At 44.2% G+C, this 22,922-nt stretch overlaps 1 protein-coding gene across 1 annotated transcript; it reads right to left on the reverse strand.

Annotated features, from left to right (window-relative positions):
* Positions 1-13,427: 13,427 nt before the first annotated feature.
* kcna1b (potassium voltage-gated channel, shaker-related subfamily, member 1b) lies at positions 13,428-14,918 on the reverse strand. The gene has a single exon (XM_026326842.1). It carries the CDS (start codon positions 14,916-14,918, stop codon positions 13,428-13,430), a length of 1,491 nt encoding a protein of 496 aa, XP_026182627.1.
* Positions 14,919-22,922: the final 8,004 nt, after the last annotated feature.

A 22,922-nucleotide genomic window follows, 5' to 3' on the forward strand; every position in this document is an offset into this window, starting at 1 on the left:
ACAGTTTGACGCCTGCAGTGCTTCTCGTGGTCCATTTGTTTATTTACTGCCGTTGTGAGAGGAAGCTGAATTTGTTTGAGTGCCCAGCAGGAAAAGACTGTCCTACTTTATCTCTCATTAAACAGTCACACATCAGGGACATGACTCAGTAAAAAAAGAAAAGGAAATTTAAATAAAAAGGTAGACGCGCTAAATGTGGCCCAGAGCTTTTCTTGGCCTTATTTCTTTTTATAATTTCATAATGTTTCAATAAACAAAAAACCCGAGGAGATTTCTCTCATGTCACAGGATCTCATCTCTTGTTATTTAGTGTCTCCTCTCCCTTCACGTTTCAGCCTTTTCCTCCCTCGGTTTTTGACATCTCCTCCTCTGTTCCCTCTCATCAGTTCACAGGTTACCATGGTGACTCACAGTAGTATTTGCCTGTTGCCATGGCTCGTCTCCATGAGAGCGCAGCATCCCTCCCACGGCGATGTGATGGGCTGTGTGTTGGATATGAGGATGTGTTTCCCACAGTTTTTTTCTTTTCAGTGAAAAACGCTGAGGAGCCACAGGGTGGTGCTGCACACTTTGTGGACGACGTCAGGGTTTTGGCAGAAGAAGGGTGAAGCCTCTGCCTGTGTGTTATGAGGAAAGTGTGTTGTTTCTCTGTGTCAGTTCTAAATGCTGATCACGTCCACAGCCTGCTGTCATGAAGAGGGTTATTATTGAAGCACTGGGCCTCGTTTCACTCGGGTGCTGACTCTCGGTGCAAAAACATGGGAGTCACACTTTCACAGAAATATTGGTTTGCTTAGATGATGCTCCAGATAAGGTTTTATCTAAGGAAGCGTTCATATTATGATGGGGATTCTGGTTTTATCTGCAGAGTTTCAAAATAAATGTCATTAAATCGATTCATTTTTCCATAATAATGAAACATATTTTATGCAAAGCTTTGGACAGTGATGACTCACAGTTAGTGGCTGGGTTGGTTTGACACTGTGATCCTGGTGAAAACAAAGAGAAACTAGCAGTGAGTTTGGTTTACTGAGCATTTACTGGGAAACAAATGACGTCTGTTGAAACCTGAAAAAGACGAGCAGTGGAAGGTAAAATTAGATTTAAAAACAAGAGTGATGTCAGGACGACCTTCCTCTGTGTCGTCCTCTGGTTTCTCGTCGCTGACTGACATTAAGCTGACACCAGTCCATTCGGCTCCTCTGTCCTCTGGAGACGATTCTTCAAACCGTCCTTTTGTCCTGAAGACTATTGTTTGGACGTATTATTCACAGCTCCTATTTTTAGGGTTCTGTCTCCAGCCTTAAAAGGCAGTCAGATCCTTACAGTATGTGCACTTGCACAAGCAGAACGCCAGTATCTGCTGTCAGTGTGTGTTAAAGCTACGTCACCCCGGCCTGTGGAAGGCCTCGCTGCAGGCCACTGAGCCTGTGTGTGACGAAAGCATGCGAACACAGAGGAAGAACAAAGGGTAAGGGGCAGGCTTATGTAAATGATGCAAAGGCCGGCAGCCCAGAGAAACAGGCGCACGCACGTGCACGCGAGCGCACTTTAAATATAAGTTTTCATAACGTGGTCTTTACAACGGAGGCACAGCTGTAGGCGTCAACAGCAGCAGCAGCGTGACTTCACCTTTTATTCATGCCAGTTCGGACTGAAACAGCTTTCACTAATAGCACGTTGTGCACTGCAGCATGTTTGTGTTGGAGCCGCAGATGCTTTTTAATGTGGAACCAGATCACCTGAGCTGATTATGCAGCCTGCTGATTGTAGGACACACCTACCACACATCACTGCTTAACACACTACGACTCACAAGAGGCTGCAATATTCAGAAAAGCCGCTATATGAAAATGTTGGACAGAAATATTGATTTATATTCACCCAGGAAAGGTCATGGGGTCATCGAAGACACATCACAGCTAAACTACACAATCAGAACAAATCCACATAATGTGGTTAATGTGCTGTGGGGTCACCTCTGTGGTTGTGTACAGGTGTCCCACTAAGTGACTCATTGGTTTGTTTTCCTGCTTGAACAGACACACACACACACACACACACACACACACACACACACAAATACAGAGTCTCAGGTGGCTAAATCAGCTGTTTTGTACTTTGCACCCTGTAACTGAGTGGTTGCTTGTGTGTGTGTGTGTGTGCGTGTGTGTGTGTGTGTGTGAGTGTGTGTGTTGGTCTGTGTTACAGAGCTTTGTTTGAATCAATCATTCAGTCTTGTTGTCCATGTGCCAGCGACAGTAGACGCTCGGTGTAAAACCAGACGAGCACAGGGAGGTGAGGTGGCCTGGAGCTGCTGGACTCTGCACTGATGACTCTGCAGTTCTCACCACATTCCTAATCAATATTTATGTTTTGGACATGAGACGTAGTTTATTATCAAACACTTATGGCCCAGTATTTCGGCAGCAACACAAATGTGAGTCCTGTCTTCCCTCTGGATAAATATCTTCTGGCATGGCCTTAAAATAGAAATGCAAATGACACATTTTTACATTACCGCTGGTGATAAGCATGACGGGCTGTCAATGGGTCGCCTTAACGAAATGTAGCATCCCAAATCCCCTCTCAGCTGTGCTAATCTGAAGTGAGAGTGGGGAGGCTGTTAACAGCTGACGGCTGAGGTGACTCTGCTTACATAACCTTCACAGAGGAGGCAACTGGGCTCAACCAAACCAGTACCATGACTGGGGGGACACAGAGGGAGCTGTCTAAGACCAGGTGGACCGTGAACAGTTCAGGGTGGCTGGAGTAGATCGAGTAATGGGTGCCACACACCTTTCAGGCCACAAGAGTGCAGGGCACACTCACACGATTTGCTGATATTGAGAGGAAGCAAAGAAATATGCACCAACACTTTGCATGTCCCTGAACGCAGCTGAAAACCTGCATCCTACACACTCAAACTGCTGTTACCTGGTTTAGATCTACAGACATTTCAGTCTGTGATTGACTGTTTACACCTGAAACTCCAGTTTGTTTGTGCTTGTACCGTCCTCCTGCTAACAGCAAAGCAACAGTTTATATTTCCATGCTGTCATTTTAAAGCATCAGTGAACAAAGCAACAAGAAAAGATGACGTGGGCGTGATTCACTCCCTCCTGTAGCTGACACTGGACGGGTGTGAAGAGGCTCCTAAGGATCAGGCCTATGTGGAAAAAGTTAGCGGGGCACTTTGTTGTAGCGCAGACATGTGAAGATCACATGTTGGGACAGGTGATGATAAGCTGCTGGCTGTCCCTGGCGTCCTAACCACTGACAGACGGCTTAAATTACCAACACACCTCTTTGTGCCGACACACAGCTCCGCCCCACACGTTTAGGTTTCATGTACATTTAAAGAACTGGACTTAGAGTAAATACAGACTAGTAAAACCTCCCTAATGGTTTAATTAATAATACGTTTATGTTGATGTGTTTCAGGAATCAGAGATGAAGAGGCTGCAGAACCTGACAGATTTATTTCTTCTAACTGAGCTCTATAACTTACAAACATTAACAGTCACTTTATTCACAGGTTCTGCCCTGGGGGGCCCCCGACCCCTTGGCCCCTAGACCTGTGTCCCAGAGCCCCTGTCAGTAATCAGTCCTCCATCTCCATAAGATATAAAACAGTGAATCCACACAGACGTACTGATGCAGACATAATGCTGGTTCTGGTCTTCATGCTGTGAGCCCATATGGACACTGGTGTTGGTGCCCAGAGTGCTGTGCCGGCACACAGTGATGAAACCCAATGAGCCGACTGTTTGTTCCCTGCTGCGTCTGCTGCTGTCTGCTGTTTTGTGTTGAAGAAAGACGCTCGGCCCGGCCCGGCACGGCCCGGCACGGCCCGGCACGGCCCGGCCCCGCCTGAATAGACTGACGGCGGCTCAGGTAAGAGCTGGAACGCTCCAGTGGAAAATGAAACTCGAGGAGACGGTCGCGTCTGTATGTGTGCATCAGAGAGAACGAGAGATGGTGCATGTGGGTGGATGTGAGTGGGTGTTTGCAGCTGGTGCCAACGCTGCACCCACACTATACATCAGCTTTCCAGGGAGAGCGAGTTTCAGTGGGTTCAGCTCCGTGTTCAGGATGAGGTCTCAAACAACAGGATGTTCAATCATGATCAAAGATCCAGTTTCATTCTGCAAATGACATTTTACTCTGGTGATATTCTCCGTGATTTGTCTTGTCAACAATCCAACAAAAACACCAACAACTGTGTGTGTCACAGTCTGACGTCTTCTGATGTCCAGAGACTGGAAAGAGCATCAGTGAGACTGGGCCGCTCTGATCACATGAACATTTATTCTGACCCAGTCCCACACAAACCGTCCTGCTGCCACTACACTACAGACACAATGTGGATTCATCCGCCACTGAAAATAGTCCCCAAACTGTTGCGTTCATTTGTGGACATGAACCTACTGGATGTGGGAAACATTCACAGGTCTGTTGTCCTTTTCTTGTGTTTGTGTCTCTTTTGCAGCACGTTTGCATCTTTTGTCTCTTTGTGTTGTCTGTGATGTTTCTCCCTCCATGTTCAGGTCCAGGTCAAGAAACCGTCCAAGAGTCTGTGGCCTTTCTTTTCATTTCCCAAACACAGGCAGGGTCTGTGCAGGTTTCCAGTGCTTCAGGTTTCAGTGAGATCAGCTGACACGGTTCCACTCCAACAGCAGAGAAGAGCAGCTCTCAATAGCACTGATCCAGAGGACATTACACAACCAGTGCAGGTCTGCAGAGGGAGAGGGGTCTACATCCATCTCAGTTATTCACTCTTTTCTTTCCACATGGTCCACGAAACCTAACGAGGTCCGGGAACAGATGCCTCAGTACTTTTTGGTTCTATGTTTGAATCCCATTTTCCATACTGAACATTTTCCCTCCCGTTTCCATAAATAAAACCCTCTCAGTATTTATTGGTCTTCCTCTACTACCCTGTGGACATAATCCTGGACTTGTCCTGTTTCTCTTTGTTTCTGTGCTGTTCTTCCTCCTCTGGATGCCCCTCAGCATCCGCCCACACTAACCTGACATGTACTCTGCCCCAGGCTGCCTCGCTCCATATGCACAGAACAACTCTCCTCATTTACTGTACAGTCTCCAGCCTCAGTGTGATTCATGCAAGAAAGGCATCTGATGAAAACAGTGTAGGAATTAGTCCGAAAACCCAACGGGATTTAAAACCTGTTGTTAGTCTGTTAAAGGAGCAGTTCAACTTTTATTGGACAGGTGCTTGTCTGATACCAGAGTCAGATTAATAATGTGCATTCAATAAAATAACAGGAAACGTTTAGCCTAGCTTAGCACAAACAGTGGATATGGAGGGAAACTGCTAGCCTCATGAAATCACTACTCCACCGTGCCACAGACAAATATTTAAAGGTACTTTTTAATGAAAAATCTGTCTTTGGGCCATCTGGCTGCAGATGGACATATGCTGCTGTGAATGACAGACCATCTGTTTAAATCAGCTCAGTCAGTCGATGTTTGCAGCTCTTCTAGTAGAAAGCTAAGTTAGCTAGCATATTACAAATGCTACAAGATGTTTTTTAATAAACTGCTGATTTTATGAAACAAAAAAAGCCCAAAAGCAAAACACAAACAGAACATGATCACCTGCATGTAGGAGGGTGTACTGCAGGACTGACTCAGTGGGATCCTTTGGCTCATATAATATGGAGGTTATAATGTGCAGGGTTATAATGCTGTTACAGGGCTGAGTGTCGGTGCTGTTGTGGTTGTGTGTGAGTGTGTTTGTGTGTGTGTTGGAGCTGTTTCAGACGCTGCTGAGAGTCGTATTCTTAGCTCAGTAAGAATAGCTCCTCTCTGACTCAGACTGTTCAATGCAGCCCACAGAGCAGAGTATAGAGCCCATACTGCAGCACTGAGCTGCCTCTGTCTGAAAACATGTTCAGCTCCAAGGTCACTGCTGTTGGAACATCATGTCCTGAAGCCAAATATTTTCTATACAGTAGGCTGCTACTAAACCAGCTCAGGACGAGAAGCTGCAGAGGAACCAGAGACTGTAAACTGTGATGGTTTTTGGAAAAAGACGGGCCTCCCATTGTTGGAGACGAAGAACCATGTGACCAGTGCAGCGGTGTGGCTCCCTGCTGGGTTTTTAATATACATGTTTTCCAAATGATGAGGAAAACTTCAAACATGTCACTTTTTAAAGGAATCAGCTGCTGCTACATTAAAAGTGTGCGTGTGTATTTGGACATTAATACTTTCTATTCCTTTAACTTCAACCTTGTTGCAGGTTTTAACCCTTTGTTCAGTCTGAGTGATGCTAAAGTTGATGTCTGCTGTGCTCTGACACTCCGAGCTGCTTCACATGCCGGGACTATTTTAGACCGGTCAGATCCACACATGCTGCTGTTGTTCACCAACCTTTGGTTCCTGCTGTTGCTCCTGAAGCTGCACATACATGCACAATAAAATGATCTTGAAAATGAACACTGTGATGTTGAACTGACATCTAAATCAGTCTGCTCCTACACCTGCTCTTAGTTTCCCATCATGCCCTGAGGCCCTTGATTCTCGCTGAGACTTTAAAAACTTTACATTCAGTTCAAACGTCCAATGAAAGACAAAGAGCAGAGTTGTAGTTTTCACAATTTATTCAAACATATGAAGAAATCAGAACGGATGTGGATGTGGACTAACCTTGCATAGGTTACAGACTATGCCTCACCAACAAATGACAAACTGCAGCAACAACTTATAAGAAAAGTACATTTAAAAAAAGACATACAGCAAATTAAAAGACTCCATAATGAAAATTAATTAATAATAATTGTTGTGTTTCTCACGGCTGTAAGTTATGACGAGAGCAGACGGACAAGCTGCTGCTAAATGACAAACTGAACCAGCCCTGCAGCTGGAAATCATCCTTTTAAAAATAAGGTGATTAATGCAGAGTTACTCTATTAATGTCTGTTTGAGCAAAACATAAAAGCAGCATTTGTTTAGTTTGATGTAATGAACATGCAGTTCAGTCTCCAGTCACTCATGCACTGTCTCAGCAAAACATCATCATCATCATCATCATCATCATCATCATCATCATCATCATCATCATCATCATCATCATCATCATCATCATCATCATCATCATCATCATCATCATCATCATCATCATCATCATCATCATCATCATCATCATCATCATCATCATCATCATCATCATCATCATCATCATCATCATCATCATCATCATCATCATCATCATCATCATCATCATCATCATCATCATCATCATCATCATCATCATCATCATCATCATCATCATCATCATCATCATCATCATCATCATCATCATCATCATCATCATCATCATCATCATCATCATCATCATCATCATCATCATCATCATCATCATCATCATCATCATCATCATCATCATCATCATCATCATCATCATCATCGTCACTGTCATAGTCATCATCGTCATCGTCATCAGTCATTATCATCGTTATCATCATCATCATCGTCACTGTCATCGTCATCCTCATTATCGTCATTATCATAGTCACCATCGTCATTATCACCATCATCGTCATTATCATCCTCATCATCGTCATCATCGTCATTATCGTCATTATTGTGATCGTCATTATCATCGTTATCATCATCATCATCATAGTTAATGTCATCAGTCATTATCATTGTCATCATCGTCATCAGTCATTATCATCGTCATCGTTGTCATTGTCATCATCATCGTCATCATCATCATCATCATCATCATCATCATCATCATCATCATCATCATCGTCATCATCATCATCATCGTCATCATCATCGTCATCATCATCATCATCATCATCGTCACTTGAGACATTCCCTAATGGACATTTTCAAATGTAAGTAATGTAGAGTTTCTCAACCTGTTTTTTTAACGTGACATGGACGTGAATCTTTTACACTTTTATTTCTACTGAATTTCCTTGTTTTTAAACAAGATTAATTGATTTAACTGTTTTTGTTCTGATCTATTGTTTTTATGCTGTTTTTTATAAAAATTTTACAATTTTTATTCACATAATCAAATAATTGTGTAATCAAAAGGATCATTTATAAGCTAATCAATTATCAAAATATGTATTAAAATTTATTCATATTTAACACTAGAGCTCCTAAAGCTGAACAAAACGTAGTAAACAAAGTAAACCGCGTTTTCCAGCTTTTAATTAATTTAAAAATCACTAATCAATTTAAAATGACAATAATGTCGATCATAAGTGATCAAAGTTTATTTTGTTGTCTTGAATCGGTTTAGTTTGTCAGTTTGAGAAGGGACTGACTTTACAAAGAAACCTGCTCTGCTCTGAATGTGATTTGTTTCTGTCTGAAATCAATTAAAGCAACTTTCAGTAAACAACATATCAGCATCATGTCTGAGAATCTCCTCTCCAGGTTGATAAGCTCTGCATCAGTGGCTTATGTTAGCAGCCAAAGAGTTTCTAAAATCATTACAATTATTAATCCAAATGATCAGTGATGAAAAAAAAACACAGAAATGCTTCAGTCATAAAAATCCTGAACGCTCGGATCATTTTAACCTTGGCAGTTTGTAAACTGGATCATTTTTACTGCAGTTTTAAGACTTGGAGGAAAAGGGATTCTCTGTACTGCATATCAAAATGAAACTGTTTAGATACTATCAGTCTGTTAAGCTGCTCTGATGATACATGACACTAAAAATCATCATTTGGTCCCTTCACTGGTGTCTGGTGCAGATATGTCTCAAACTTTGGCCTAAACACTAAAACACAAATGAAACCCCAGAAAACCATCGGCCAGGATGTTGTTTTTCAAATTATTCTGTTTCGATGTGACTTCATCCTTAAAAAAAAGTTGTGAAATTTGTCATTTTGCTCCCAAGAACTGACTGCATGTTTAACACGTAGCACCTTTCATAGCATTTATTCATTTTTTGTCCGACTGAAATGTTAATTAAAGGGTTTTTTCACAGGTTTTGTTCAACGAGCTGCTGACACGTGCACTGTAAACTGATCAGAAACTGACGTCGGCAACTTAGTTCTGTTGTGGAAAGATCTGACTGTTACAGGAAGTTGAACTTTCTTTTACATTCACATTTTTTAAAATTTGTTCATTTATATTTTGTGCATAACTGATATTATTATGTTGTATACAAACAAGAAGGGGCTGGATCATGTGCATGTAAGATTATTTGTAAGGGGATTAGAACATTTTTAAAGATCATTTCTCGTATGTGCAGGAATTATAATACATCATGTTCACAAAGAAAAGTTTCTTTTATCAGCATCCGCTGGAAATCCTTCGAAAAACACAAAAGTTTGTTTGATCCCAGTATCATTTGTGTAAATAACATTATGTGTTCATTAAAATTATACACAAATTATAATCTTGCACATTGTTGTGAATTAGAACCTTGTTGACAGTTTAATCCCAAACACAGATATGGATCATTTCTGAACAAAAACACCTGTGGAAGCTCAGCTCTGACATTCAGCTCCAAAGATGGCAGCGATAGATTTGAGCGTAAAACTGGCCTGAACATCATTTTCACCCGATTCAAAACCTGCAGCATCTGATTTCTGTCGTGTGCTCAGTAAATATGTTGTGGAAACAGAAAAATCCTACAGACTCTTATGTAACAAAAGCTCCTGAGTCACACAGATCTGCTCTGCTGTTCTCGCTGTTTAGCTTTGAAGCCTTTTTGGACGTGATGTTTTCCTGTTTTAGTTGACATACAAACAAACAAACAAACAAAAAATACTGTTGATGCTTCTGTGGAAAAGCTCCGCCTACACTACTCTACCTCTACCTGGACTTCCTGCTGTGTGGGCGGAGCTTCAGGACCTTCACAGGAAGTCGGCTCGACTGGTGCAGATCCTGAAGCTGCTTGGCCACGTGTGTTTGAACCGTGTGATTGGCCTGTGAGTTTGATTGTTCATTCATTGATGCATTAGCAGATAAAATATTGTTTAGCAGGATTAGATGTGTTGAATATAAACCGATTCATTGATAAGTAAACATGTTGAACTTCTTGCATTATGTTTCTTTTCAGGAATGAATTCCTGCTGCTCCTCCTCTTTGTCCTCACAGACAAACCAGCGTCATTTCAGGTTTGTCCCACAGAAATCTACAGTTCAACCTTCAGCCACTGACCTGCCAGGAACCATTTACCTGTTGTCAGAGCCAAGATTTGATTATCACACCTCCTTGTCCGGACTGAGGCCCAGCACTGACACGTCTAGCTACAGGTAAGCTGAACCCACATTAACTTCAAACGGTGGTGTCAGGGAACTGGCTGAACTGTCTTGGTGGATTTGGTGACGCGCTGAGTGAAAGTATCGTCACTTTTTAATAATACAAATCCAAACTGTCTCCTCACACTTTCCTCATGTGAGTGAGTCAGTAAAATAAAAGCATATCCTCCATGATTAATACTGCATGCACCAAATCATCGCCTACAGCTGGAAGTGTGAGCAGCAAAGCCAGAATTCTGAATTCGTAACTTAAGCCTATAAAGTTTCACCAGATCAGTCAACACTCATGATTCAGCCTTCATGCCGTCTGTTTTAACACCACAGTAAGGATGGCGCTTCCCTCACACAGACACATGCTTCCTCCTCACAACACAACACAACAGAACCGCAGCAGCAGCAGCAGCAGCAGCAGCAGCAGCACCGCCATTTTACTGGCGTGCAGAGTGACTAATGCCTGTGGTAATGTTGAGATGAATGCAGCCCCCCCCCCTCCAGTACCTCCTAGCACTGAGGAGAAGCAGTCTGATGAAGGACCAGTAGGTGAGGATACAATTACAGTAAGGTAAAGCCAAAACAGCCTGATATTTCATGTAAAAACAAATCTGTGCACGTGGAAGGCTCAGTTTTTCCAAAGTTCTTCTAATAGGAGCAGATGGAATTGTCAGCAGAGGCTTCAGTCCTCGGTATCTGGGTAAGAGATGCTGCTCAGGTCAGTTTACAGGCTCATCAGTTTTTAGTACAATAAGAACCCCTGCCAAGTGGAAAACATCTGTGAGTATTATCAACAGGCAGCTAGTTAGCTAACCAAACTGACTCGTACATACAGTCAGCAACGGTGGCTGAACTGTTGGACTGTTTTGTGTGTTCACTTGAAAGGAAAGTTGATCACACAGCGAGTCATCCCTCAGCAGCTCTCTAATTGTGCTTTTCACTCAGGTTTCAGCCTAAAGACAATAGCTGGTTTCTGATTTCCTAACCAGGCTGCAGTGAGTACAGCTCTGTGTTAGCTGACAGAATAAAACGCTCAAACTCACAGCACATGTATGATTCAAAAAAGATATTAGTTGAATCTGCTGCAGCCACGTGCCACCATCCAGCTACCAAATGTTAGTTTACATAGGCCCAATAAATCTAGGAATATATTCACCTTCATCTATCACCCTCTTCTCTTCCAGATGTGCAGGGAGCAGTGCATCTTTATGGCAGGAGAAGATGAGCTGCACAAAATAAGCTCTTTGTCATCTGTTTTAAAGGGAGGCACTTTAGTCAATTCTATAATGAGACGGGGTCAAGGCACTAGAAACTAATCGTAGATATATATACAGGATGTATATGAAATTTCTTAAATGTTACTGTTTCCTTATTGAAACTCTTAAAAAGTCATATTCAAAAGAGGGGTCACAAATCACGAAGAACAATCCCATGCACTCCATCAAAGATCTAATCGTTAATTCAAAGGACAGTGTCATTTCTGAAATGTAATTTTTTAAAAACATATCACACGTCTCTTCTGATTTTTTTTTTTTCTAGATTTTTTTTTCTCCCAGCAGATTTGTCCCCTCCAGCCGTTAGCTCCATCATGCACCGTGTCCTGTGATTAGCTTGATTCATCTCCATCCTCCAGCCCCCGAGGTCCCACTACAACCATAGACAGTTCAATGTGGACGTCATGCATTGAGTATACACAGCTAATAGGCCAGAGCTAATTGGGCCATAATGCTTTAGTATTGTGACATGCCATGATCTTCGAAAACGAGGTGTCCCTGTTCCCTTAATGCGTCAACATTCAACACGTAAATGCTTTGAAATAACTTAATAATAAATAGCCAGTGCACTTTTGGTGAAAACAAGTGAGAGAAAAATCCAGGAGGAGATGAGGGCCAAAGAAAAAGACATGAAAAATAAAAATGAGGTAACGTCTTGTGCATGCTGATATAAGAGAGAAGAGAGTCTCCACGTGCTTTTATATAAAGGAGTGTTGCATGGCATCACACAGGGAACCTCCTGCCGACCTAAAGCAGCAGCAGAAAATCCTCCACAAGGCTCGGCAGACTTCCTGTTTGTTTTTTTTAAGGTGCCTGGAAAAACATCAGTCAACATCTGGCATTATGATTCCCAAAATTCCCCTGGACGTGCCGCAGAAACACGTCTGAACTTCAACTATAATCCAGAATGAGTTTCTTCAGGAAGCGAGTCGTCGTCAGACTCATTCTTCAAATATCAGTCAGACGCCCCAGTTGTTTTTTTGTTTTCTGATCCTGAAGGTTGAGTCCGTTCCACAAAGCCTGGCAAGTGTCAGGGATTTTTTTAATACATTTGTGTTATGTTAGTAAATTGTGCCCTCACATTGCACATTAGTCCCTCATTATTCATTTAAACCCACGTTTCTAAAATTCAACTCAGTTTATTATTAAATCTCGTTTTCCATTATTTATTTTGCTCCATTGTTCTCTTCTGTGCTATGTAGAACATGAACAGTTCTATAAAAAGGATGTTGAGACTTTTGTAGTGGTTCATTTTTTACAGTAAAGTGAGGTGTAATGCCGTAAAATACATATAACAAACATAACTAAATCGTTTACAGCACCCTAAACCTAAAGAAAATCCATGTGTTTCAGTCCAAAGACTGAAGGTAGTACCTCTGTTTTTCTTTTAAAAAAATGGAACACAAACCAAAATATCCTGATTTTTGTCCCTTAGTTGGGGCCAAACTAATAGAGCACTACCTTACCCAGAATGCAACTGTCTTTTTGCAGCCTTCCCTTGTCTTTAAGACTCCATGTCTTGAGTCCCTAATACAGGATGTGTATTTTCCCAGTCCAGGTTTAGATAATCAGGACTGGAGACAAACAAACAACACAGACGTGTTTGAGGAGACAAACAGATTCTCTCCCTCCAACTTTATGGACTAAATCAAGGAAAGAAGTCACTAAATTTAGTGAATCATTTTTCAAATGTCGCCTCGACACATTTTGATCTTTGTTTTTTTAACGAAATAACTGGGCCTGTGCTCAGTTTTTACCGCTTACCATGTGTGCTTTAAAGTGTTCATGTCTTCATGTTTGAATGAATCAATGCAAAAGGAGAATAAAATGCACCAATGGAGTTAGAGCGTCCACATATTTCTACAATATTTACACCGGTGTGCTGGACGCCACCTCACACGTCGGTGAGCAGCTTCCCCTTGTTCACACAGTTCTGGGTGGGAGCCGTGCAGTTGGCAGTCCTAAGGTTGGCTTCCCTAAAGTTATCGATGCTGTTGTTCATGTCCTCGTCTATCTCCATGTACTCCGACTTGCTCACCACCGAGGAGCTTCGGCGGCTCGAATTGGTGTCCGATGCCAAGTTCTGGTTGCTGACATTGAGCAGCTGGGCCTGCTCCTCACCCTCCGTCTCCCGGTGGTAGAAGTAGTTGAAGTTGGACACAATGACCGGTACCGGAAGAGCGATGGTTAGCACTCCAGCGATGGCGCACAGCGAGCCCACGATCTTCCCTCCGATGGTCACGGGGTACATGTCCCCGTAGCCGACGGTCGTCATCGAAACCACGGCCCACCAGAAAGCATCCGGGATGCTGGTGAAGAATGAGTCCTTTTCCTCAGCCTCAGCAAAGTAAACGGCACTGGAAAACAAAATCACTCCGATGAACAGGAAGAAAATGAGCAAGCCCAGCTCTCGCATGCTTGCCTTTAGAGTTTGCCCCAAAATCTGGAGCCCCTTGGAGTGTCGAGACAGTTTAAAGATCCTGAACACCCTGACGAGACGGATTACCCTGAGAATAGCCAGAGATGTGGCCTGTTCCCCTCCTCCCTTCCCCTCCCTGTTGCCTTGGTCGTCAGCCAGCTCTGTGCCAAGTGTGATGAAGTATGGGATTATAGCCACGATATCAATGGAGTTCATCATGTTTTTGAAGAATGCAGCCTTACTGGGGCAAGCGAAAAACCGAACTATCAACTCAAAGGAAAACCAGATGATGCAAAGTGTCTCCACCACAAAGAAAGGGTCTGTGAGAACATTTGGTTTGTAAAATATGGTGGTGTTCCCCACTATCTGCATCCGGTCGCTGGGATCCTCCTTTAGCTCTGGTAATGTCTCCAAACAAAAGATTACTATTGAAATAAGAATAACCATCACTGAGACGATGGCGATCCCCCGGGCTGGTCCAGAGCTCTCTGGATGCTCGAAGAGGAGCCAGATCTGCCGCTGGAACTCCTTCTCTGGCAAAGGTCGCTCCTCCTCCCGAATGAACCCCTCATCCTCCCGAAATTTCTCCATAGCCTCTGCACCAAGTTCATAAAACTTTATCTCCTCTGAAAACATATCCAGTGGCACATTAACTGGTCTTCTCAGCCGCCCCCCAGACTGGTAATAATATAAAATGGCATCAAAACTTGGACGATTCCGGTCAAAGAAATACTCATTTCGTAGGGGGTCGAAGTAACGCATCCTCTTCTTGGGGTTCCCAAGGAGGGTATCCGGGAACTGGGAGAGGGTCTTCAGTTGGGTCTCGAAGCGTAGCCCCGAGATGTTGATGACCACCCGCTCGCAGCAGTCATGGTCATCGTGGTTGTCATCAGGCGGGTAGGGGTCCTGCGGGTGACCCGGCAGGGTGGAGGTCTCGTCCATGTTGTCAGTGGACACCACAGTCATCCTCCCTGACTGGTGAAGGACAGGAAGAGGAAGCGGCCTGAGGAAAGGAGGAGACAGATCGGAGTGAAGAAGCTCCTACTGGAGCCAGGAGCTGTGCAGAACCTCCTTCTCTATCACCACCATCATCATCACCATCATCATCATCGTCATCTCTGAGCTGAACATGGGGAACGCCTCCTCCATCACCTGGAAAACAGGGAAACATGCAAATGTCTCCTCATAAAACCAAACAGATTCTGATTCACACTGGACTGGAGGGTTTCCTGTTTGTCAGAAAGAGCAGGAGAAAAAACATGCAGTACAGTCCAGTGTAGTACAGTACAGTACAGTGTAGTATCCTATGCTGCATTTGCTGTATTTTTACCGCATACATCAGTATTCAAGTTTGCAGTCCCGCTGCGCTCTCTCCCTCTCTCTCTCTCTCCCTCTCTCTCTCTCTGCGCACATCAGGACCCGCAGTTTTCACACATCATCTCATCCATCAGCTACAGTCCAGTCAGGTGGAGACTTGACACATTCACAGGGACAAATAAATCCAGTAGAAATCTAAAAAAAATGATTATCAGATAAAAATGTACCTGTGCTGAGTCGCAGAGCAGCAGATGGTAGGAATGTCCACACCGTGCGCACCTTTCCCGGCCACCCACCGCCACTTGGGTTTAACACTGATATCGCTTTACAGTATCGCTGAAATATTAATAGACTGTGTTGTCTTGGTCAACATCCGTATCCTCTTGGTGTAGGTTTCCAGCGTCGTCCGGAGCAGCCCGCAGGAGGAGGAGGAGGCTTCAGACGGCTTTGAACCGCGGCTCAGCAGCAAAAATCCTGACTGACAATTTGTTAAAATCATCCTGGAATGACGGAGGCGGAGGACGGACTGGAAAATGTTAAAAAACCAGGCTCTGTCAGGGGCCCAGTCTGACAGGGAGGACTGGGAGGACTGGACACTGCAGCACCAACAGAAACTGGCTGCTTTTCGCTGCGGTAAAAAAAAAAAAAAAACGCAGAGGCTTTAAAGGGAAACCGGTTCAGGATCCCGCGCTATAGGCGCACCAGAGGACCTGGCTCTGGTCATTTAAAAGCATATTGCATGATTTCACGCACAGAGGCGAAAGAAGTGCGTGAGGGAGGGGTTGGGAGAGAGTGAGTGAGGGGAGCGACGAGGGTGGGGGGGGTTCGACGCAATGCAGACACACTGTACAGTTGGCACTACTGTGTGTGTGTGTGTGCGCGCGCAAAACCAGCAGCAATCAGAAAAGTTGTCCGGTTCAAACGCAGACTGAACCCCCTTCGTGGTCCCGCACCGGGTCAGGTTCCTGCTGCAAACACTCCTGCAGGTGTTTCTGCTCCGTCTGCAGCGCGCGCCCCCAGCTGCTCCTGGAATTGGCTGCGGAGCAGTTTGCGACAGTCACTGCGTGTTGGTGTAAACACCCCGGTGTTGCTATGGTAACAGGGAGACTGATTTATTTGATTTAGTCATGTGTGAAACTCGGCAGCCAGTGATCGATCAATAAGTAATGTTATATATAATAGAGATGTACGGAGGCTCATTACTGCCAAGAAAAGAAAAATCAGATTAAACATTACTGTCAAATTATATAATGTTTTGTTTTACTTTGAAATTTTGTCTCAGTGAATCAAACGTTAGTGGATCAGATTTTCTGAAGAATCAAAGTAAAAACATGTTTGCAACCAGAAATTGTATTTTAAAAGGGGGAGCAGCTAATAAAACGTGGATCAGTGTTAGTTTTGACTCTGAAGAGGCTGAAAACGTTTATTATTTACATGCATGACATATCAGACTAATCTGATCTTAGCACAGGTTCATGGTTTATGAAACGGATGCAGCCGCCTCAGACCCATCCTGGACTTCACGTGGTCTTTGTTGAGCAGATTGGTGACAGTCATTTGGAGGCAGCAGGAGAGAAAGTCCAGCAGATGGACACAGCAGTGGGCAGGAAAAGCTGCGATCAGCCGCAGTTCAACTAATAATGAGGAACATTCAAACCAGCCACTAAAAGAAAACCTGTTTATTCATGGCCAGTCTAGATCATTGTCATTAAACAGCTTAAAAACAATAATGAAAACTCTGCCCCCTGTGTCTGTTTAGATCTCCACTGGGAAACAGAGGAACCTGAAAAGTGCATTTTGTTTTGTAAGATTCAATGCAGCACATTTCAGTTACAGAACATTTAGCTGCCTCGTCATCAGGACACTAACAAACCAGAGAATGAAACTTTTAAAACGTGGGGGAATAGAAGTTTTCAGCGTCTCCAGTAAAAGGGGAACGTGTCCTTGTATCCGACAGCTGGTTTCTGCTGCATGTGTTCCTGAAAACTACAATTAGTCTGAGAACATGCCATGAAATCTGCTCTGGGTGTTGAAAATAAACGTTCAGTTCATTCAGCACCTGCTTCTTTCAAACCACACAAGCTCTAACTGTAACTTCAGGATCACATTGTGTAAATTAGACACTTGGTGCATAGAAAGAAATGGTTTTATACTCAGTCATGCACACGCCGCCAACCTGCACACAATGAGCTTCCATATGCTGTTTTAACCTTTGACCTCAGAGATTTAAGGGGGCAGGGTTATAATCCATCAAGAACTCTCCTTTCACGTTTACACCGTTATGATTATGAAGTGTAATAAATCACTGCAGCTCGATGTCTGCAGTTCTAAAATCTGCCTGTTTACCAGGCAGCGTGTAATAAAAGTATGCTATATCAAGTTGCATTGTGGGAAATGTAGGATGCAGTGTTTCTAAAGCTGTGACTCATACTAAAGGTTTAAAGGTTTTAGTTGAGGTAATGAGAGAGAGATTTAAAGTCAGTTTTCCTCTCTACAGTAAAGGGGAACCACCTGACATGAAGGGTCAGCTCTGCTTTCATGTGGCAGCCAAAGGTCAAAGTCATTGGTGAGCAAATTTCCCAGCATGCCCTCACACTCCACAGGGATTAATGCAGTGCTTTGTTGGGAAGCATGAAAACATGTGAAAGGTTGACGAGGAGCCAGAGAACAACTGTCGGAGCCTGAAACAGCTGAAACAGGCAAACAGCTGAAATGGTGCTGAACACACATATTCACACACTGACACGAGTGCACAGATGCACCTCGGATGACGTCATCCCTGTGGTGAAACACAGCGCTGCCCGGACTGAGCTTTATGCCTGTTAGTTGATCCGTGCAGGCTGCACAAAGGAGACGCCGCCGCCGCCGCTGCTGTTATGACCGACCGGGCGTCAGATTACAGCTGCGGCTTCACCAGCCCTGAAACTGAAGATGGAAGACAGAGCTGCACCTGAAGTCTCTTCTCACTGCAAGTGGAAAGTTTAATGTGCACTTGAACTTCTGATAGAGCTCGTCCCCCTCTCCTCCATCAGCTGCTCAGCCAATCAACAGCTGAGGTTTGCAGCCACTGAGCTCCTGAAGGCCCCAGTTTCCTCTACTGGGAAGCAGAGATAGATAAGGACAGACCAGGATTAGTTTCTTGATTTACTCTGCACATACTGGAGAATTACTTTAAAAGCAGCCCTGATAAGCTGGATTCACACAGAGACAATGAAATCCAAACAGGGCGTCCAGCTGGAGGAACAGATCTGTTCCCGTAGATTCAAAACCACAGCCCAGGGGTTTTATGAACTTTATGAACGTCTGAGTGACTGAGGTGTCAGAGACTATGGGACAATCACACCAGAGGGACTAGTGTCCAGGCCCAGTCTCTGCTGGAGAGGAGGAAGCCTGTGCTTCGTGCAGACCAATGCTGCACCCCCCCGGTCCCCCGGGACCCACAGCCCTGTCATCTCCTGCCTCGTGCCAGAGTCAGGGGCAACATACCGTACTCATTAAGCCTTCCTGTGTTCATCACTGTCCACAGCCATCCTCTGGTCCAGCTCAGCAGGAAAACCCCAGGAGACAGAGGAGGAAGGGGAAATCTAATGTAAACACATTAGAACATTAGACCCACAGTATTAATCTAATAGTGCTGCTGATGCTAATGCTAGCTCAGGAGACTTCGGATGATTCACGTACATTTACTGTGTGAGCGTATGAGAAGCAGCTAGGTGTCATTTAGGCAGCAGGAATTTAACACTGAAGTCAGCTGATTATCTGTTTTGTAAATGCAGCTAATTTCATTTTATCATCTCGAACATCACACATGTATTTTATCACTGTGACAGTTTCCCTTTGTTTCTGAGCACATTTATATTGGACTCATTTCCCAAACACCAGCCTGCCCGCTCTGGATTCCTTCTGACCTTTTACAGAACATTTCAAAGTCACGTTGATTTACCAAGCTCAGGATGACGACGCTGTGTTTAAGTTGTTTGGAACAAGCTGCAGCTGTAGGGACGGAAGGAAAGCACAGTGACATTTGCTTGTCCCTTCCTTATATTAAATTTCTGTATGTTCACACATGGATGAGTGGGCGGTGAGAGGAGGGTGTTTACAGCAGCAGCTGCAGCAGGACTTATGAATGCAGCCCCTCCTCATTCATAAACACACAGGATGCTTATATAATGCTTATGCAGATCCCCCTTTCTCTCCGGTGCTATTTATAAGCCCCATAGCATGCAGGGAAAAGAGCATGGCCAATTCATGCAATGCCCTTCAAGACCAACACGGGGCCCTCGGGGGCTGCTGGGGCCGACTTCAGGGAGCTATTATTAGAGTCACATCATGGGAGAGCCAGCGAGGAGGGAGGGAGGGAGGCGAAGTGACAGATGGGGGAAGGGGAGAGATAACGGACACGGTGCTGCTGATGATGGAGGGAATGTAAAGACTGAAAGTAACGTCATAAGCTTCATATTTAACCACACGGAGGCAGAAACACAACAGGCTGGAGGTCAGTGAGTATTTTTTATGAAGTCCAGACCTGGAGCCAGATCCTGTGTCAGTCTCAGTGCCATTTATTCACAATCTCATTGTGACGGATTGTTTAGGACCAAAAACCTTATTATTACAGACACAATTCATCAACAAAACAATAAGAGACATATGAACATATATGAAACAAAGACGAAAGGGCAGCGCAGCTGTGTGGACTAACAGCTGTCTGTTGACTGAACCAAAGCTCAGAAATAAATCTGTAGCTATTTGACCTGATGACCTTTGGGATGTGCTGTGACCATCGGTCTCCAGGTGCAGTGTAAATACAGAAACATCAGGTCAATATCCAAACGGCAGCTTCATCGTCGTCGTCACGTCGGCCTGAGCGGGACAGGCCGCCGCTGAGCTGATCGATAGCGGCGCTTGGCAGGACGGTAACTCAGGGACGTGCTGATGCTGGAGGAGAGTGTGTGGCAGCCGGATGAAGCACAGACGTGTCTGCAGGTTTGATCACTGACCTCAGGCTTCACACAAAAACTGCAGAGGATGAAGATCTAAATAAGGAATAAATTAAAAACAGCCTGTTTGTCTCCAGAGTCAGATGAAAAGATGAACATCACCTCCAATACAGAGACAGGTCATGTCTAGCTTAGCTTAGCACAAACACTGGAAGCAGGTGGAAAGTGTTAGCCTCCTATATTTTCATCAATAGAGATGTGCTGTGTGCCTTCAGCCGTGAGCAGAGCTGCTTTGGGACTATTACAATCACTATGACTGTCCCTCGTTTGCTTGACCATTTAATCTGACAATAAAGATGAAACCTTCAGGGAATCCCTGCACGCAGGTTTTTCTGTATGTGTGTGTGAGCTATTTTTAGCAGGCCCCTCTTTCTTTGAGGGGATTCTGGAGTCTATTTTTGCTGAGGGTCCTGCCAGTCTGCACCATTTAACACCCAGATGGGGGTTTAGTGATGCAGGCAAAATGGGAAAATGCTGCGGTTCACCCATCGCTGCATCACAGCGTAGACAAACCAGTGCACACCGCTGGATCAAACTACCACATGTGGATGGTGCATGTACTCTGAAGGAGCTGTCACGTGCTGAGATGTGTTTTCTTGCTTCCCCCTGTGGATTTGTTCACTGATGGTATGACCCAAAAAATATAAAAATAATAAAAAAATCCCTACACTTTGTTATGACAGACCTGACCTTCCTTTGCCCTTTAGCCTGCAGAGAGACACACGTGTGTTTCCATGCTGCAGTTTGTGCACCACTGCAGACTAAATCTAATATTTTAATCTTTACGTGCAGACGAAAACTGATATTTAGAAACATGAGTTCATTAATGCTTTATTTTACAGCTGTGTCATTCATGATAAAGATGCAGACAGTAAATACCACATTGATTCCTGCCCTAACAGGCTTTAATCCGTGCACATGCAGCACAGCAACTGCACGTTAATGTCGTGAAATTTGCCTTTAACCAGAATAAAAATTAGAGTAAGGAACATGTATGAGTGAGTCAGTGCATCATGGTTTCAATTCAGCTTTTATTTAAAGCAATTTCCTAATTTACTTAAAATTGTTTTATTTCAATGCAACAGTTTTCATCCTTTATTTCTGACTGACTGCATCTAAATTTATCTCTTTCTGTTACACTGAGCATTTTATTTTCATTTGCAGCTGATAGAAGTGAAATCAGAAAAGCTGGTCAACGTGATATTATAGCATCCAGATATTTCTTTGGGAAGTGAGAGGAGATGTAAGAAATGAGGAGTCTTTAAACTGAAGAAGGCAGGAATGATGTTTGTGTCCGTCAGGGATGACTCTGCACTGGACTCTACAAGGACTTTCTGCCTCCCTTAACCAAATGCTTCCTCTGAGGCAAAAGAGAGCAAACAAGCCCTGGTGCAAAGGGTGCTCTCAGGGTAATACGACTGATGTGACTGATGACTCCGGCAGTGGCCCAGATTAATGGTCACTAGTTGTCTTTAAATGGACGGGAATGTCCTTGGATTACTGGCTAATCCCAGCTGAGAGTCGAGAGCTGAGAACTTTCTGGATGCGATAAAACACAGTAATGGCTGCTTGTGAAGCAAAGATTAGTCGTCTAACAACCTGTCACGTCACACGGACGCTGTTAACCCTTCGCTGTGGCCTCAGCCCATCATGATTACACTGATTGGAAAGTGACATGAGCTCTTTGGCACTTCTGACAGCAAAGATCCTAAGGGCACGTCCACATGCCAGGCCCACATCACCAAAATTAGTAAAATTCATCCTAAGGGGGAGCATCATGTCATCAAAAGGCATCCCACACCATTTTTCAGCCTAAGACCTCTAGACTCCTGCTGGAGATTTGCATTTCTCTGTGGTCGTTTGTCTCTGTGGTCATTTGTCCCTGTGGTCGTTTGTCCCTGTGGTCTTTTGTCCTTGTGGTCGTTTGTCCTTTGTCCCTGTGGTCATTTGTCCCTGTGGTCGTTTGTCTCTGTGGTCGTTTGTCCCTGTGGTCGTTTGTCCCTGTGGTCTTTTGTCCTTGTGGTCGTTTGTCCTTTGTCCCTGTGGTCATTTGTCCCTGTGGTCGTTTGTCCCTGTGGTCGTTTGTCCCTGTGGTCTTTTGTCCTTGTGGTCGTTTGTCTCTGTGGTCATTTGTCCCTGTGGTCGTTTGTCTCTGTGGTCGTTTGTCTCTATGGTCGTTTGTCTCTGTGGTCGTTTGTCCTTGTGGTCGTTTGTCTCTGTGGTCATTTGTCCCTGTGGTCGTTTGTCTCTGTGGTCGTTTGTCTCTGTGGTCGTTTGTCTCTGTGGTCGTTTGTCCCTGTGGTCGTTTGTCCCTGTGGTCTTTTGTCCCTGTGGTCGTTTGTCCCTGTGGTCTTTTGTCCTTGTGGTCGTTTGTCCTTTGTCCCTGTGGTCATTTGTCCCTGTGGTCGTTTGTCCCTGTGGTCGTTTGTCCCTGTGGTCTTTTGTCCTTGTGGTCGTTTGTCTCTGTGGTCATTTGTCCCTGTGGTCGTTTGTCTCTGTGGTCGTTTGTCTCTATGGTCGTTTGTCTCTGTGGTCGTTTGTCCTTGTGGTCGTTTGTCTCTGTGGTCATTTGTCCCTGTGGTCGTTTGTCTCTGTGGTCGTTTGTCTCTATGGTCGTTTGTCTCTGTGGTCGTTTGTCCCTGTGGTCGTTTGTCCC

Source organism: Mastacembelus armatus, chromosome 23 (assembly GCF_900324485.2).
Source record: "Mastacembelus armatus chromosome 23, fMasArm1.2, whole genome shotgun sequence".
NCBI lineage: Eukaryota > Metazoa > Chordata > Actinopteri > Synbranchiformes > Mastacembelidae > Mastacembelus > Mastacembelus armatus.

Bases quoted from the DNA above. Each gene is read 5' to 3' on its own strand.
- kcna1b (XM_026326842.1), bottom strand. From the start codon at position 14,918: ATGACTGTGGTGTCCACTGACAACATGGACGAGACCTCCACCCTGCCG.